At 47.4% G+C, this 19,122-nt stretch overlaps 1 protein-coding gene across 1 annotated transcript; it reads right to left on the reverse strand.

The window, feature by feature from the left end:
* Positions 1-381: 381 nt before the first annotated feature.
* Positions 382-17,201, reverse strand: CFAP90 (cilia and flagella associated protein 90). The gene is made up of 3 exons (XM_063087539.1): positions 17,022-17,201; positions 2,572-2,688; positions 382-647 (listed from the first exon to the last, which is right to left on the reverse strand). Exons 1-3 carry the CDS (start codon positions 17,199-17,201, stop codon positions 468-470), a joined length of 477 nt encoding a protein of 158 aa, XP_062943609.1. The 3' UTR covers positions 382-467.
* Between the last annotated feature and the right edge of the window lie 1,921 nt (positions 17,202-19,122).

The raw sequence follows: 19,122 nt of genomic DNA on the forward strand, positions 1-19,122 counted from the left end.
GTAAGTGGTGTACGTGTTAGCAGGCAGCAGCAGTTTCCATCACTGAGAAAAGTAACTGCACACCTCTCCTGTGACCTCTCTCCCTAATAATTCTTGCCAATGTGGACAGCCAGTGAACAAAAACCAACCCAACCATTATCAAGTGGGAACAAAGTGTTCATTTTATTCAGGTGCTCACAATGAACCAGTCTCCAGTATCATCTAATCCTGAATACTTAAGGGTGAAAATCGTACTCTAGATATTCTTAATATGAATTAAAGGTGTTTGGCCGGCTTCTTCACCAAGGTAACCTGAGTGAAAGCTGCTAACATGTGCCTCCTTCCCACTGTCAAGATGCAGGAGAGGCGTCCCTACATCTTCTGGGCATGATAAAAGGGCAGACAGGCTCTGGGTGTCATCCCTTCTCTGGGCACCCTCACTTGTGGGCACAGTCCCCCAACATGCTCTATGGGCCCCAGGGGTGGCTTCAGGCTGGAGCAATGTGCCCAAAGCCAGGCTCCTTGATGCTGGGGATGTCGTTCTTCCTGTAGAAATCAGCCTTCACGTGGTTGGCACGGCGGTAGTCCCGGTTCAGGGGCTCAAGCGGCTGGTTGACGCGCTTCCCATAGACAGAGGACGTCAGCACTCCGACGGGCCTTTCCTGTTCCTGGTAAGGATTATCACAACTCTCAGTCAGCACCAGTGTCCTTTATCAGCACAACTGGCCCGTCACCAGCCTGGGTCCCACCACGGTGGGCCATGCGGGTACCTGCACTCTGCCTCCACCCAGGCTCCTTATGGCTCCGCCATGCTGAAGCCTCAGGGACTCTCAAACTATGACCCTGTCCCATCTGCTCGGCACCCTCCACGTCCTCAAGTCACTCAGAGGAAAAGGCAAGTCCTTACCCTGGGTGCCAGGACCCTCTGACTTCAGATTCCTGTTCTCCCTCCGTCCCCTCCTGGCTCTCCTGCCAGCCCTCCTTCCCTCCCTGGCCTCTTTCTTTTCCCAAACACACAGAACAATGCTTTCCAGCTGCTGTACCTTTGCTCTGCCTGGTTGCTCCTCAGGTCACACCACCCAAGTCTCCACTCAGATGTCACAGTCTTCACTGACACCCCCCACCTTCCTCATCCCCTTCCATAGCTTTCTTTTTCTGCATCCACTTATCACACCTGGAATTCAGTTCATTATTTCATTGCCTCTCTCTCTCTTTTCGTGGGCATGACGGCCCTGAAAGAACAAGGGCTTTAGTCCTGTTCCCATTTTGTTCAGCAGAACATGGAAGGCGCTCAAAAAATATGAGTGGATGTAAGTAACGTGAGCCGCACTCTTTTCGTGAGACACGCACTGACTTCACTACTGATTCGGAATGTATTAACATGCACAAAAATGATACTAGGAAAAAATCAATGTCCATGACGTATGTGGTGATACATCACAGTACCTCCATCACTTAATTTCACATCAAAATAAAAAGGGTTATTAAAAGTGGCATGGTGGCACTCTAAACAGTAACAGCCACAGGCGAAAATCCAATGATCCAAATAGAAATTCCGCCAGCAGCTTTCGTATTAAAATTTCTGTGTAATGTATCATTTAAAAGATTACACTTATTCAGCACTTGACTTTTAATGAAATGATGTCCTCAGGTCAGACTTTGTGAAGAGAGCGTCAGTCAGAGAGTGGAAAGGCAGCAGCGGGGGGTCTAACACAAAAGGCAGATGGGCCCCCCAGGCTAAAGAGACCCAACCCACCTGCCAAGATCCCTCACCTTCTCCCTCTGTGAGCTTTGCTAGCTCTGCTGGCCGCCCCCCTGTGCAGCTGGGCTAGACATCACTCCTCCCTTTCAGGAAGTGGAGGGAAGGTACAGGAGGCACTGAACTACGTGTGGAGGGAACAGTGGCTTGGTAGCAAACTTGGGAGAAATGTTCCTGTGTGTGCAGTTTCCTCCCTGGAAGGCCAGTATCCCTAGAAGAACTACGACAGCCAGGACTGAGAGGTTAAGCAGAGACCTGCTACATCTGTTGAAAAGAACTTCTTAGTTTTGCTCTCCTTAAATTATTAAACTCTATAGAACCAAATGACAAATTTAAAAAATTAGTACACAAATGCTACAACAGAGTAGAGGGAAGTCTAATTGCAGCTTAGTCTCAGCTTCCTGACCAGTAAAATTGATGACAGCTCCATAAAGAAGGTTACATAAAGGAACTGAACATGATATTAACACACATACACATGCACATATGCACACACATATAGATGCATACACATACACATTACATATGCACATATACACATGCACTATACACAATATACGTGCATACATGCATGGACATACACATGTACATGTGTTCACACATATACAAACATATACACATGCACATATGCACAGTGCACATATACACAAATATGCGCATACATATGCATATGTATGCGCATATATGTAATGTGCACACATGCGTGCACAATATATACATGCATGTGTACACACGTGTATACACATATATACACAGATAAAATACACATATACACACACATAAATACTTTCATTAATATGTTAGCAAATTGTAATATCCTGTCTTAACATTACCTCCTCATTAATACGAAGCCCCAAGCTTTTTGCGTGTTCTCTGTCATCTCGGTGCAATTTTTGATTGTAGTCTAGGTTCTTCTTAAAAACACAGTCATAGAGGGAAATAATTCCTGGCTGGGAATAAAAAGAGAAAGAAAGCCACGGGTTTATTTGCAGGCTGAGCCACTGAGGCCCGCTAGGGCATGGAAGGCAATACTCTCACCAGCGGAGACAAGCGCACAGCACTTCCCGACCGTGGAGAGTATGTGGTAGGAAAGGTCACCTCCCCAAGCAGAACCGGCTGTGGCCTAGAGCTGGGAGAAGCCCCACCAGCAGCAGCAGGTTGCTGGGAGGCCCAGGATGGCAAGGGACGTCCCATGGCACTTCTCAGCTCCTCTTTGCTCCCTCCTGGACAGAGGCAGCTCCTCAAGCTCTTTTGCCATCTGACTCAATCGCTACAGGTCAAACTTTGAAGTAACAATAAACTTGTCTTAGTCCGTTCGGGCCGCCATAACAAGTTACGTAGACTGGGTGGCTCATAAACAGCAGAAATTTATTTCTCACAATTCCAGAAGCTGGAAATCCTAGAGCAAGGCAGCAGCACATTTAGCATCTGGTGAGGGCTTGCTCTGTGCATCATAGATGTGCTGCTCGCTGCATCCTCGCATAGTACAGTGGCAAACAAGCTCCCTCGGGCCTCTTTTATAAGGGCACTAAGCACATGTACGAGGCTCCACACTCATGACCTAATCACGTCCCAGGTGCCACACCCGCTTATGCCACCACAGCCGGGCTTGAGTTTCAACATATGAATTTTGAGGCACACAAACATTTAGATCATAGCAAAACTCTGTGTGTGTGTTTTCTCCTTCATTTCTACTCTTTTTCGCATTTCTTAAATTTTCTATAATAAGCCTGTGCCGCTTTGAACAATTAACAATACCTGAATACTGGGACAACACAACCCAACAGGAGTTATCCTTTAAGTTGCTCGCTGATAGTCAGGCTGTCTACACACAAACCCCTCTCTAGAGAGACAAAACTATTTTCTTTAATCATATGTGGTAGCTATAAGACTTGATCATTTATATAAATTTGAGTATTTATATTATACATATACATATATATATATATATCACATATATAAAACTATAGATACACGCACAGCTCTGATGTATTAGAAAATGACCCCATGAATAGAGCTATCATCTATATCTCTATTTTTCATCCTGACTTTTTCTGAATACACAAGTAAAGCTGCCTTGTTTGGCATCTAGTAAAAGAAAAAGGAATTCCTGTGTTAAACCTTTGTCACCTTGTAAATTGGGTTGTCATTTATGTTACCCCAGCTGCCTTAAATCCTCCAGCAGCAAACCCAGACACAAAGTCTTCATGGGATTTAGAAGCTTCAGGTCTCTAATTTATGCTTGGTTGGTTTGGTTTGTTTTTTATTCCCCAAAGAGTGATGCTAGAATGATTTCCTTCAACTGCAGGACACGGAGTTGGAAATAAACAGGGCCTATAGAGTGTGCTGGGAAACACAGTAATGCCCTTCCACACTGACTGCAGGCACTCCAAGCTCCAGGCTTAATGCAGGTTCAGCGGATCCTTTACTGACCGTTCACAGATCATCCGTCACGGTCAACGCACCGTGCTCCTGCTGGGGGAGTCTGGAAGATAACTCAGACGTGGCTACTGTCCTCATGCAATTTAACTGTCTAGTAAGAGAAATAACGTGGTCTTTTAGGATGATTAGTTTAAGGTTTGTAAGAATCCCAGAGTCAACATGTGCAGGCACTTATTCAATCGCTGCTAGAATCCTGGTTTGCGTAAGTTCAGAGTCACTCTTTGTGACTTGAAGGAAGGAAGCAACCTCTCGCCAGGAGCCCTGGCTTCTGCCTCTGTGCCACCACTGGTCATTTAATGTGGTCACAGGCACAAGCTTCGGCTCATCACAGTCTCACTCACACAGCTTTGCTGTTCACACTGAGCCGCCCTGGCCTTCCTGAAGGCAGCCTGTGACACAGCCCATGTATGCACAGGGCCAAACAAAAGCCTGAGCGAATGGAGAACTGATGAATCATGCAGCATTTAGCACTGTGAGAATTGGCTAGCTGTTTGGGTCTTCACATCATATTGTAGATGAAAGTAAATTCCGGATGGATTAGAAAAACAAGTGAAAAAGAAAACCCATAAGGGGCCTCCTACACACAAAAGCAATAGGAAGAATGTCACAAAGACAATATCAATCACTTTGATTATGTAAAACTAGACGTTTCCCTATCAAATGAAATGAAAACTTAAACCACTTTAAGACATGATAGAATATTTCAGTGTTTTTTACATACCTAAAGTAGGAAGTCTGTTGATTCAGAAGGTGATTTGCTCCTGGCCTCCAGAGGTTAAGCAAACCTTTCTTGGGTGAGACACCAGACTGGAGGCCCATTAGTAACACCAAGGAAGTTCAAGTACATCCCCACTCGGTGGGGAAGGTGGGGGCAGATCCTGCAGAGGGACACCCTGGCCTCGTGCAAGCCAGACCTTTCCCCTTGAGGTTCAGAGCTATGGCCAGACCCGGCTGAGCCAGCAGGGAGGCAAGAACAATAACCCGACACCCCGTCACCCCAATCGTCCCCCTACAAACACACAGTAATTTAAGGGATGGGATGGTAGTGAAGGAAACCAAAGATATTTCAGCCCAAAATATACTTCTCTGATATATTTCAAGACTTCTCTGATATAATTCAGAAGGGCTGGAGAAACAATAATAGCTGAAAAGCTGCCTCCTGTGGAGATTTGCATCCATACAGGAGAGTCTACACTGGTGAAATAAACAGCCAGGCTTTTCCTGGGGCCCTCCCTCCCTTGTCTACCATCGTTCTTTCGCAGGGCAGCTCCCAGGTCACCAGACACTGCCATCTGCATAACAAGGTGGCCTGTGCTTGGCTGCTTTCACCCTTCACCTGTGACAACACCTCCCCAGAGCTCAGAGAAACTTGGCCCCAGGTCATTGTTCTTTGGGCTCATTCATTTTCTCTGAAAAACATTTACTCTTAACACTTCCCACCCACCACACCCCCCTCCCCTGGGAAGGGTGTGTAAGCTTCTGCACCCCACTGGCTACTGGGCAACCACTCTCCTGTGATTCCCTGTTGCACAGCCCTCCACAGGATGTAAAAATAAAATTTGTTATATCTTTTCTCCTATCAATCTGCCTTTTGTCAATTGATTTTCAGCAAACCTTCAGGAATGAAGGGGAAGAATTTCCCTTAGCCCCTACGGTTTCAGGGCTCTTGGTCATGATCTAGGTATTCCATCGTCCCTGGAATCTCTCCTGACCTGGCTGACCCTAGGCAATGGGTTTGTTTTGGGGTAGAATAGCTGCAATGTACACCACGAAGACCTGGTCTCTAGGACTGAACACCTGGGAGGGAGCCACACCTGTGGCCAGGAGGCACGCTCTTCTCCTGCACTGTGAGAACCGCGTGTCAAAGTAGAGGTGACTGGTGAAACCTCAGTCACCCTAGCACTCCTGCGGTGACCAGCCTTGCCCAGGTCTGAGGAACAGCCCCTCCAGAAGGGGGAAGCTCTAACAGCAGGGGAAGCGGATCTTAAGGATTTGCCTGGGCTTGTGACCTCCTCTTCGGCACAGTGCTTTTAACCAGGCCTGGCCCCTCTGAACTGAGTAACCTCCCCCAGGGTTCTTAGATTTATCCTGGGAGGAAGACCCTGAAGAGTGAAGAATGGACTGAAGAATAGGAAGAGAATGCAATCGCTGTTATCTGAGCAAGGAAGGAAATGTTAACTCATCTTTGCTCCCTGCCCTGGAGAAACCAAGCATAAAATGCAACTTTACAGGAAAAAAGAAAAAAAAAAAGAAATGCCTATTTCTTCTCATTTTATCCAGGTCTCCTAAAACACTTTAAGAGTTACAGCTATAGACTGTAGGTGCCTGCCTCACAATCCCAGGATTAGTTACCAAGAGCCTACTACATCTTAGTCTCTACTGGGAATCTCACTGCTGGTGGCGGTGGAGTGATCAGAGTCTTAGACAGCTTTTCTTTGTGCAGATTTTGCATATTCAGAACTTTCCTGAGTAAAAATTAATTTTCATTATCATTGAAAAATAAGAACAAAAAGAAAAGAAATTCATCAGCAGGCAGGCAGACTCATTTTCAATGTGACTGTCCTTTCCTAATACCTAATCAAACTGAAAATCTGGATCAATCTAAAAAGTCCAGATTTTCAGTTTGATTATATATTAGGAATGGACAGTCATATTAGATCCCTAGATTCTAATTAGCAATCTTTCTTCTTTCCACTTTTCCTTCATTCCTTTATAATTTTGTAAGAAAATAACCTAAGTGATTCATTTTCAGAAATAGTTCAGACCCAGCCTGAAAGTTGTCTGACTGGTCCAGCCCATTCCTGGGGTGGGGGTCGCTGAATGCATAAAGTTCTCCTTGAGATGGTAATGAGTTTTTAGCCCTTTACTGTCCCCTTCATTCCCTGATGTTTCTCCTTTCACAAGGTTTCAGTGGGCATTTTCCAAGGGTTTGTCCTGAGCCCTGAGACAAAGAAATTTCCTACAAAGGGGTAGTAAGTTGGGGTAATCTCAGAAGTCATCTGGGAAGACTGTGCAGCCCATAGTACTCTCAGCCAATGAGGAGGTGGGGGCAGGGACTTGTGCACTAGGGAATAAGTTGCTTGCTACAGCACTTTTCTGTGTCCCTGACCTTCAGACACCTGAAACTAGGAAGGCTGTAATTAAAGTCTACTTTGCTGTACCTCGTGTCTCCATGTCCATCCTTTGGCATTGGACAGGTGAGGTTATTTCTCACAGTTTGAAGCAAAATGGTGTTAATAAAAACCAATTGGGATTTAGATGCTATCACAAAACAGCTGCTGAGCTCGCTAGTGTCTTGCTCTGAAAATCTCTCCAGGAATTGCTTCAGTTTCATACGTGATGTTGCTTTTAAAAAACAAAGAGAAACAGGAAACATTCATTTTTCTCTTGTGATCTCTCCCCTTTGTCCCCCTGTGTTTTGAGTATTGTTAAAATGTGTATGGCCTCATATCAGCCATGGAGCTTGATGCTGTATCACCAATCTTCCTCACGGTGGCCCCACTCCTAACACTGAGGAGCCACTGTGGTCTGCAGGCCTGGGCAGGTGCCGTAAGTGTAGTGGAGACTTCAGTTTTCCGTGCCCACAGCACATTAGCTCCACTACTGTACAAGGCACTATGCTAGGCTCCAGGACAGAAATAGGGGGGGTCCCTGCCTTATGGAAGACCACAGACTGAGAACAGAAATAAACCCATTAATTAAAAACTACAGCAACATACAAATGAAATAATGGAAGTATGCCCAATATACAGTGGCACGAAAGGAGTGATGAGCTCATTTGGGCTGGGGGTAGGAAATGAATCGCACCACATTGCTGTAGCTACAGCACTGGGGAGCAACTTCTCTGGGTGTTATGGGTTGAACTGTGTCCTCTGAAAATTCCTATGTTAAAGTCCAGACTACCAGGAACTCAGAATATGACCTTATTTGGAAACAGGGTCGTTGAAGACGTAATTAATTAAGATGAAGTTACACTGGTACAGGGTGGACCTCTGATCCAATATGACTAGTGATTTCATGAAAAGGGGGAATTGGAACACAGAGATATACACAGAGAAGAGACAATGTGAGCAGACACAGGGAGAAGACGGCCGTCTACAAGCTAAGGAGGTGGAGGCCAGATCCTTTCCTCACGGCCCTCAGAAGGAACCAACCTGGCTGACACCTTGATTTCAGACTTCTGGCCTCCAGAACTGGGAGAGAGTAAATTTCTGCTGTTTAAAGCCACCACATCTGGTACTTTGGATGGCAGCTGTAGCAAACACACTTGGTAAGGAGAAGCGGCCACCTTTTGAACAATGGAAAGTAAGGTTGGGATACAATAAAGCTTATTGCAGTGGGGCCTCAGACCTGACCTGGGGGTGCTCTGAGTGGCAGACCAGTCTGGTTGTTAGAAATCACCAATAGTCAATTCCCTTCCTCCTGCCTGCACAGAGGGTTCATCCTCCTGATCCTTTAAGTTAGGTGAGGCCATATGACCAGTTCAATGACCTATGAGTTGAAGTGACAAGTGACTCCTCAGTCAGAAGCATTTAAGAGACAGTACCTGGGGACTCCTGAAGCTTCATGTTGATGACAACAGCCTATGTGGTGGCTGCTGGGTGACTATAAGGAGCAGAGCCACCCTGCTCACCCCCATTGGACATTTAGCATGAGAAATAAGCCTTGTCTAAGCCACTAAGGCTTTGGGGGCTGTTTGCTACAGCAGCATAACCCAGCTCATCAGGACCCGTGCAAGAGGACGGACGAGGAAGTACTGTCTACTAGGTCCAGTCCACAAGGGCCCTCCCAGGGGTTGCGGGCTTTGGTTTTGCTCAGTGCCTCCTCTCAGCCTTTGAAGCTCTCTTTGCACCCTCAGACAAGTAACAGGGGTGAGCTTCTGAGCAAACTGGGACCCAAGCGCTTTATTTTCTCTTCCCTTTCAGACCATTTTAGATATAAATGCACACTCCGTTGTAAGTTTAAACCAGGTAAGTTCTTTGAGGAAGAAAGAAACAAGAGAAAACAATTAATCCATTTTCTCATGTACTTGCAGCAGGAGTGATACTATATGTTCACCGAATACACTTTCTCTTCCAAAACAAACAGAAGATGCAATTTCCAGTTTCCCTCACAATTAAGATGGGCCAAGATATGGGTGACACCAATAAATACCACGTCTAGGCCTGGTCCATGAAAAACTCTTCTCACTCACTGGCTGGTGAATTCAGAGGATCCAGTAAAGGACTCCAATGTCCCAAAGACTCCCAGGCCCTGGAAATAGTGGAACCACTGAAAAGAAGGAACCCAAGTCACTACCCAAAGAGCCACCCAGGACAAACATACATGTGTTGTGCTATGCATGAGAAAGAAATAATCTATTATTATGTTGGGTTTATTATCTTAAGCCCAGTGGTACACTTGTGTTTAACAACCTGCTTTCTGTAGGAAAAAAAAAGACCTGATTTGTAGTATTTGCTGATTTCTGTGGTATAAATACTCCCAGCACGGTCAATTTCAGGCTTCCCACTAAATGCAGAGGGCAGAAGAGATGCTAAATATCAGCTCCTGTGAGTCGTACAGGCAGGCTTCATCCAGCACACCACTGGTTAAGTCTCTTAGGGTTTAGGATCTGTGTTTCCATAGCACATTCAAGCCACCTTGACCATTACGGTAATGAACCCACGACTGGGCTACACTTGTTTCCTCTCTGTATAAGCCAGAGCACTTCCGTCCTCATCTTGAGGCTTTCAGTCTCTGTTTGCCTTTCCAGAGGTGTATGAACCTATATTTAAAACTAAAAATTCCCAAGGTGATCCAAAATCATTTCCTTTGATTCATAAAGGCCTCATTTTACTTCTGATAAATCCAGAGCATCTCCGTGGGAGTTTAGCAGTGTGTCAAGTTTAGTGAGGACATTTTCATTAATTTTAATAGCATTCAGAATTCTATATCTCAGAGGACTGTAGCTTGTCAAGGACATAATATTAGCTTTAAAAAAAAAAAAGAACAAATGCTCAACTATTCTCTTTGGTTTATCTGTGGGAAAGATTCTGCTCCCTCTCTTGGTACATTAGTATCACAAGTTTTAGAAACTTTTTATAACTTTTCAAATAATCTGAATATTTTACCCTTGAATTGAAGTCAACAGATCTCCTCTCTCTGATCTTGTGTCTGTTTCAAATCGTGGATGTGCTCTGATTCAGACAGTTCTGCCTCTGTCTGTGGTCCCCTTGTCGCCAGGAGGAGACTTGGTGACCGTGGAGTCGATTGCTTTTCCTCTTCCATTGATACCAGCTCTCCACTCAACCCCATCCCCAGCAGTTCATGTCACAGGAACAAAGTGGTCCTCTTGGCCAAATCTATTGGGACAAACACTGTTTCTTTTCTTGTGTCATTTGCTTGTTGTACTCCTTAAAAGAAGGTGAATTGAAAAAATGCCTAAAATGTATTGGTAAATGGAAAGAGCATGCTGCAAATATATATGAACACATCTGTGTGATCTTCTGTGTGTGAACGTGTTCAGTGTTAGACACACGTCACTGCCTCCATACGCTCACAATGAAGAGACACCCAGCACGAGCTCACGCGGGTGCTACGACTGGTGGGAACGCTTACTCCCTGCCCCTGACGTTTAATGGAAGGACTCGCCTGCCTCCGTCTCCCTCATTCCTCCTTCACTGGTGGGCTTGCAGGAGAAACTGGGTCTCAGGCTTAGCCCCTCCTGCCCATTCCTTAGGATCTACCTGCCCTGGAGGAAGACATTCAGCCCCACTTCTGCAGGCCTTGAGTTTTCCAGGGGCAGGTCACTGGATAGTAAAAATGCAACTAGCACACATTGAGAGAAGCACACACGGGCCACTGCCAGTTAGGATCCCTGAGGAGAACGATGCCAAGGGTAACCCAAACAGCAGATAATCCAAACCGAAACCCCTGTGCAGTCTAAAAGCTAATTGGGTAAGGCGGGGACTTATTCCTTTGTTTTTAAAAAAACTCGCTTTCCACGGCTAGTTAGCCCAGTTGGTTAGAGCATAGTATTGGTGACACTGTGATTCCCTTACTAGCCAGCCACAAAACAACAAACAAACAAACCAAAACTCACTTTCTGTTTATTCATTCCTCGTTCATCTGTGCAACACCAACTATGAGACAGGCCCTGTTTGATGGCTGAGGGTATCGCAGTGATAAAACTAAATCTCTGCCGTCCGGGAGCTCATGTCAGTGGGAGAAAAACCACAACAAAAACAGGACAACTAAGTAAAATATCTCGTAGGTCAGATACTGATAGGTGCAAAGGAGAAACAGAGGCAGGGAGAGGAAAAGGAAGTGTGCCTGGGGAGTGGTCATAATTTCATTCAGCTAGCACAAATTTCTATTGGAAAATGTGGAAGTGGAAGAGTCTGCTGGATAACAGTGAGCAGGCTGCATGGATTTGAACAGGTAGGGCGGCAGCAGAGCTGGGTTTACCTTTCCTCCACAGACTTCCAGGAGCGGCCGAGTGTGTGCAGCAAACGTGCTTGGTACCTAAAGGCCAAGAGGCTCCACACAGAGAGGGCTCAGGGGAGGGCATATTGAGCACCCCTGTATACCGGACACTGGCACGGGCCCTTGGGAGATGCCCCTTTGCACCTCTGGACAGTCAGCATGCATCTGTATGCCCATAAAGAGCTGGGCTGCACTTGCTGAAGGGAAATTCACTGAACAGGGAGGTCGAGCTCCTGATGCTTAAAGAAACAGTCAGACCCTTGCCTATGTGTCTCCACCACATGCAGAGAAGGAAAGGCCAAGCCCACTCAAGCTAAGGTGGGGTCTTCAGTGCAAAGTTTTGCTTAAAACAGAGCTATCCATAAGCCACCTTAGCATGAGGGAAACATATTCTAAAATCGCTTAGGAATTTTTTTTTTTTAAATGTAGCTCTGAGACTTAGAGGAATTTAATCAAACTCTTCATAAAAGGGCATTTTCCTTTGGCTCAGCTTTTCCATTTCAGTAGCAGAAATGCTGCATGGGGCAGAAGAAGGAAAAAGTAATTTAAAAACACCATTGAACTGAATCTGCTGTATGCCCAGTGGAACAGTATTTCATAGGAAAAGCCCAGGCTGCGAGAGCCCCCCAGGGAGCACTGTAGGAGTTGATCACATTTTAGCTGGCAGCTTTAGATGACAAATTTGTCTTACGATTCAGGGGTATTACTGGGGCTTTAAATAAGTGTGCAGCCTTCAGAGCATCAACTCTTTGGGCTCCCTGAGGTGAGCTGCTTCAGAGGATTAGAAACCACCAGATTCATGCTCATATTATGAGTTATCTGCCCTCACCTGTGTTAATCTCTGACCACGAACAAGGGACAGGGACATAAGACATTGGCCACTGGGGCCCAACACTTAGTGAAAGGAAACTGTAATAATCATGAACAAAAACAAACATTAATAACAGCTACACTTACCTTGGGCTTACCATGTGCCACTTTACACTTATTAATTAAACTAATTCTCATAAGATCTCTAAGTAGTTGGTTCTGTGGGTCTCATAGATGGGTGGAGTGAGACCGCGTGTGTGTGACTTGGGCAAGTCCACACAGCTAGTGAACATGGAGCCAATATTTTTACCTAGGATTCCTCAGCCTATGCTACTAACTAACCACTACAGAAACTACCACAGAGTGTTACACAGTAATCAACTGTCTTAGTCCACACAGGCTGCTATAGCAAAATATCATAGATGGGGTCATTTTTAAACAACAGAGATTTAGTTCTCACACTTCTGGAGGCTTGGCAGTCCAAGGTCAAGGCACTGGCAGCTGTGGTGTCTAGTAAGGACCCATACCCTTAGTCATAGATGGCACCTCCTCACTATGTCCTCACATAGTGGAAGGGGCAAACAAGCTCTTTGAGGTGTTTTATCAGGGCACTAATTCCATTCATGAGGGCTCCACTCTCATAAACTGTCATCTCCCAAAGGTACCACCTCCTAAAATCACTATCTTGGGAGTTAGGATTTCAACATGTGAATTTTGGAGGTACACAAATATTCACACGGTCACCTTGATTTAGGAACGAATTCTGTGCTGTTTCTACTCATTTAAGTAGAGCCTGAAATTATTTACAATGAATTTAGGTGTAGTCGAGTCCTCCAGTAAACCTGTGATACAGAATTCACCCTCTTTATTCCAAATGATTTATTTCGAGATCAGAGAATCAGCTTCATGAGTTCCTGAAGCTGGTTAAATACCAGTTTATATGAGTATGATACCATATTAGTCCGTTTCTGCTGCCTATAACAAAATACCTGAAACTGGGTGATTTATAAAGAAAATCTAATTATTGTTTACAGTTTCAGAGGCTGAGAAGTCCAAAGTCCAGGGAGCACACCTGGTGAGGGTCTTACTGGTGGTGACAGTGACCCAAGGGTCTCACATGGCAGAAATAGCCATCCTGGGAAGTCCAAAGTCCAGGGAGCACATCTGGTGAGGGTCTTACTGGTGGTGACAGTGACCCAAGGGTCTCACATGGCAGAAATGGCAGAGAGGAGAGAGAGACTAACCTCTCATGTGCTCTTTTAAAGCCCTCAGAACCACACCCCAACAACTATTTTTAATCCATTCACTAGGGTATGGTCCTCAGAATCTAATCACATCTTCAAGACCCCACCTTTCAATTAATGTAATAGGATTTCCCACCCTCTTACAGTCACAGTGGGGATCAAGCTACTAATACATAAAACTTGGAGGACACAATCCATATCAAATACTGGGGAGTACATTACTACCATTAGTAACTAGTTTTGTCTAATGGGCTTTACAATGCTTTTTATGGCCCTTTACACAAAAAAATGAATACATCGTGTAATGATAAATATAGTAATTATCCTGATTTGAGCATCACATATTGCCGACAGGTACTGATATTCAATGTGTACCCCACAGATATGTACAATCATGTTTCAATAAAAAATAATGCTTTTTATAGTTTGTTGCTTTTCAGACTTTTATTTAGGTATTACTATTTCTGTTAGATAATTTTCTTTCATGTTATACTAAAGGCTTCAGGGCTTGAATTTGTTTGTGAACCCAGCTATCAAAACTGTGCTGAACGAAAAATTTTTTTTCGTGGATGTCTCTCTGACCCTTGTTCTCTTATCCTCAGGAAGATGGAGCCATTTATCAAATAAGTAAATTTAAAAAGAATAAACTGGACCTGCGAAGCTCAATTTGCCCTTTCCTTGGCTGGGCCTGGCCCACCGGGAAAGGGGGTTCTGCTCTGCTTTTTCTGGGGATCCCAGCTGATGTGGCTGGGTGGGTAAATCTGTCTGATTCTGCCCAATTCTGAGCTTCAATAACCACAAGCCCATGTGCCCAGAGTCCTTAGCGGTATCCTGCAACTTGGCCTTTATCTCTGATAAATGTGTATCTTAGCCCCCATTTGCCTTTAATCTTTTATCTTATTTCTCCAAAGCATCAGATGGTATTTAACAGGACTCTTCAAAATAATGTAGTATGAAATTTTTCATTATGTCAAGAAGCAAATTTTATATTCTCTCAAAATAGCATAGACCAACTTAAAACATCAACTCCTTACTTTTTTGGCTGTTTATTTCATGCTGTGTATTAATGCTATGCATCAATCATAAATTAATTGGCAATCAGATAGGCATTGCATACTTAAAATGCAAAATTCATTTCATACATGAAATTATTTACAGATAACAGTTCTTTCAAAACACATTGCTCACAGGAGGAAACAAATGAGGTCCTCAGTGGCCATGAGGAGGGGAACCACTGCTCTGAGTCCCCTCCTGTCCTGATAGCCAGTGGACATTCAGGCCTAGGAGAGTCAGCAAACGGGGCTGTAAAGACAGACTCCACTGCGAATGTCCCCTTTGTCCTTCTGTCCATCTGTCCTTCCATATTGCTCAAAGCCAAGAAGAGTGTTGTTCTCAGATACAAGAGATCCTCCTGGGTGCAGGCCGAACTTTATGGTTGCTGTATTAGTTTTCTAGGGCTGCCACAACAAAGTGCCACAGTCTGGGTGGCTTAAACAGCAGAAATTTATTGTCTCAGGTCTGGCAGCCAGAAGTATGGAACCAGGGGGTCGGCAGGGCTGGTTTGTACTGAGGTCGGTGAAGGAAAGTCTGTCCCAGGCCTCTCTCCTTGGCTCGTGTAGATGGCTGTCTTCTCCCTGGGTCTCTTCATGTCCTCTTTCCCTATTTGTGTCTGTGTTCAAATTCCCCTTTTTCATAAGGACACAGTCACACTGGATTAAGGCCCACCCTATGACCTCGCTTTAATTTGATTACCTCTGTAAAATTCTACCTTCAAATAAGCACACATTCTGAGGTACTAGGGATCAGGATTTCAAAATACAAATTTTAGGTGGACACAATTCAACCCATAACAGCTGCCCAGACTAGAAACAGTTGCTAGTTTGTCGGGCTAAGCTCCATGATCTGCTCTTACACACACTGTGTGTGGGCTCTAGGACTATGGGGTGGGCGAGGAGGCGGAAAGGAAGGATGCGTTTTGTGGGAATACCTTCCACACCATGAGGGTACCACCTCCCTCCTCCACAGTACCTGGTTAATCTGCACCCCTCTTTTGGGCCACTCATGCCACCAGGATAGCTAGGAAAAGAAAGCCCGGGTCCCGACTTATCCGAGGGTCCCCAACCAATGTCCCTTTTCAGTAATGACGCGCCCCTGCCTCCTGCACCCTGAACAGCAAGTCACACTGGAGACATTTAGGAACAACGCTGAGACGAACGGAGTCGATGACCCAGACAAGTTCTGAATTTGCTGCTTTTTCTGCTTTAGGTCGCTGGTGGGAGGGGCCCGGGGCCCGGCTGGTCGCGTCTTCCTCCCCGTTTTCTCCAGTCAGCGGGCAGGCAGAGGGTCTCCCGTGGCTTCTGCCAGGCCTGCCGCAGACCCACTCCTGAGGGAGCCGTGTCCCCACCGCACGGGGTACCGTGGCGCTCCCCGACCCTCCTCCAGATCCTGGGCACAGAGGTCACCTTGCTGTCCTGCTAGTAGTCACTGTGCTTTTTAGGGGTCCAGACGCCTAGAGGCTCCCCCTCCTTTCCCCAAAGAGCACCGCTCCCTAGCGCCCCCCCCAATTGGCTCCGAGCGCGGGGACCCAGCAGAGTCCCCGGGCGCCCCCGCCTCCGCACGCCCCGCTCGCAGCTCCTCGGCCCAGCCAAGCCTCCCACCCCCCACACATCGGCCTCCCCCGATGCCCAGCCTCGATTCCGAGGACGTTCAGCTTGCGTTGGTGGTCGTGGCAGCTGTACTCCGACGGGTACGGATGCCCCGGCGGCAGGTGGCCCTTCCTCTCTCCCCAGCTGACCACGCAGCCCCCCTAGTCTCCGCCTCCCCGTCTGGCCCCTTCACGGGCTGTGCAGCCCCCCCCCGGGCCCCGCCCCTCTGAGCCCCGCCCGGACCCCGCCCCTCCGCGAGCCCCTCCCCTTTGAGCCCCGCCCGGGCCCCACCCCTCCGCGAGCCCCTCCCCTCTGAGCCCCGCCCGGGCCCCGCCCCTCCGCGAGCCCCTCCCCTCTGAGCCCCGCCCCGGGCCCCGCCCCTCCGCGGGCCCCTTTCCTCTGAGCCCCGCCCCTCCGCGAGCCCCTCCCCTCTGAGCCCCGCCCCGGACCCCACCCCTCCGCGAGCCCCTCCCCTCTGAGCCCCGCCCGGGCCACGCCCCTCCGCGAGCCCCGCCCTCAGCCCGGGCTGGGCTCTCCCTCCCAGGTCCCCTCCAGGGCAGTGCAGCCTCGTCCCCAAGGCCGGGTCCCAGCTGCGAAGCCCCGCCCCGAGCCGCCTCCGGCCGTGCAGCCCGCGCCCCCGCCGCCTCCGCACCTTCGCAGCCCGCCCGCCCCGCTCACCTTGCTCTGGCGGGAGTAGTAGCTGAGCTCCTTGGGGTCCAGGCGCCGCGGCGGGATGTGGCTGAAGGCCGACAGCGCCGAGATGGGCAGCGGCCGCGGCTTAGCGCGCAGCGTGGCGGCGGTGATCTCCTCCTCGTCCTCCACGTCGTCGCTTCCGTCCAGCGTCCCCACTGCGGCCATGGTCCGTCCCACCCGCCCAGGGGCTCAGTCCGAGTCCGTCGGCCTCAGGCTCCCCGGCGCCCGCGTTCGGCCCGCCTCTGTGTTGCTTTCCGTTGCCTGGAAACGCGGGCTGGTGTCACTGAGCTGGAGGAGAGGCGGGCCGGAGCGGGAGACCCCTCCCGTCTCCAGGCACCACTGGCCACACTCGGGTCTTTCCTTCCTTGTCCCTCAGGAGGAGTCCTGCTACTGAAGTGACTGCGTCCCGGGTCCCCGGGTGGGAGACGCCGCTGGGACCATTTCCAGCCAGCTTCACCGTTCCCAGTGCACTGTTCGCCAATTCACTCACAGATCACTTGTTTGAGCGGCAGTTATGTGCCAGGAGATGGAGATACAGCCTTGAACCAAGCAGTCCTTTTCCAAAGGGAGCTTAAGGTCTGGTGGCAAAGACACGACAAACGTGAAGACAACTTGCAGAGGATCTAGGGCAGCGCTGCCCTGTAGAAGCATGTGAGAGCCACATGTACGATTCAACATTTCCTAAATAATAACCACATCAAAAATGTATAAAGGAATCGGTAAAGTTGTCATAAAATATTTCTTTAACTCAGTATGTCCAAAACATTATTATTTCAACTTGTGGCACTAGCCACATTTCAGGTGCTCAATGGCCACATGTGGCTAGTAGTCATAGAATTGTGCAGTGCACGTGTAATGCTTTGAAGAATTAAATCAGTGTGATACAGACACTGGCAAAACTCGGGGGTCGGGGTGGAGCTCTAGCAACCCTCTGCCAATATGGAATATTCATTGAACTGTAAACTTGTGCTGTGTGTGTGTGTGTGTGTGTGTGTGTGTGTGTGTGTGTGTGTGTGTGTGTGTGTGTGTGTGTGTGTGTGTGTGTGTGTGTGTGTGTGTACACACCAAGAAAGGTTTTTAAAAAGGCAACACAATGACCAAGAGTTGGGAGGCACCTTAACCAAGATGCTCAGGGAAGGCCAGCCTCTGCGAGGAGGTGATATTTGAGCTGAATCATAATAATGAGGAGCGAGGCTTGTGAGTCTAGAAAGTTGCTTCCAAGCAGAGGAAAGAGCAACTGTGAAGTGATCTTGATGTGTTTGAAGGGTAGCAGGAAGGGAGGGTCGTGGAGCTTCATGAAAGAGGAGTAGACTGGTAGGACGTGAAACGGACAGATAGGCAGGGACTGTATTGAGACACTTGGAGAGATTGACATATCCTTGGTTCTTGGAGACTAAGCACCACCTCACTGACATGTGAAGTGAAGGAAAAGGGACTGTCATTCTTCTCCCACGGGCAGAAGTCATAAAAGCATGACTCAGGACATCTTTGGCCTCATGAAAGCATCAGTCAAAAAAAAAAAAAAAAAAAAGCTTTTGTATTATAATCTATGACCTCTCCAACCTCTCCTATCTCCACCTTTCCAGAAACAGGAAACAAGAGGTTAGCTGATGGTCTGGAGATGTTGCATAGGTGATCTGGTATCATACTGTGGAAAGTAGAGGTAGTTGACACCAATTACCATGGGAACTCAGCTAAAACTGAGACTGAAATCATCTCCTTGTAAAACCCTTTTACACAGCTATGCAGACATGAATCTGTTAGCTTCCATTGCACTAGGTGACATTTTGTATGCACCAGACTGAGCACTCTTGAGGGCAAGGCGATATATCTTTTCCATCTTGGGTGGCTCAAGTCTGACATACAGTAGGTACTCAACAAATATTTGGCGACTAACTACATGAACAGCGTTGCCATAGCTTGAGTCTGAGACAAGGGCTTGGGTGCTCTTGGTTTATTTGGGAGCAGGAGTGAGTGACCAAGAGGAGTGGGAAACAGGAGAGCCAAAGTCAGGACGTACTATTCAAGGTCACTGCTGAGGGCAACTGGAGCTCGACCATGCCCAGAAATTTCTGAGCAGTTTAGA

The sequence above is a fragment of the Cynocephalus volans genome, chromosome 2 (assembly GCF_027409185.1).
Source record: "Cynocephalus volans isolate mCynVol1 chromosome 2, mCynVol1.pri, whole genome shotgun sequence".
In the NCBI taxonomy this organism is placed as follows: domain Eukaryota; kingdom Metazoa; phylum Chordata; class Mammalia; order Dermoptera; family Cynocephalidae; genus Cynocephalus; species Cynocephalus volans.

Bases quoted from the DNA above. Each gene is read 5' to 3' on its own strand.
- CFAP90 (XM_063087539.1), bottom strand. From the start codon at position 17,201: ATGGCCGCAGTGGGGACGCTGGACGGAAGCGACGACGTGGAGGACGAG. The intron at 2,689-17,021 runs GTGAGCGGGGCG...TTTTATTCCCAG, and splicing joins ACTACTCCCGCCAGAGCAAG to CCAGGAATTATTTCCCTCTA. The intron at 648-2,571 runs GTAATGTTAAGA...AATCCTTACCAG, and splicing joins GGCTTCGTATTAATGAGGAG to GAACAGGAAAGGCCCGTCGG.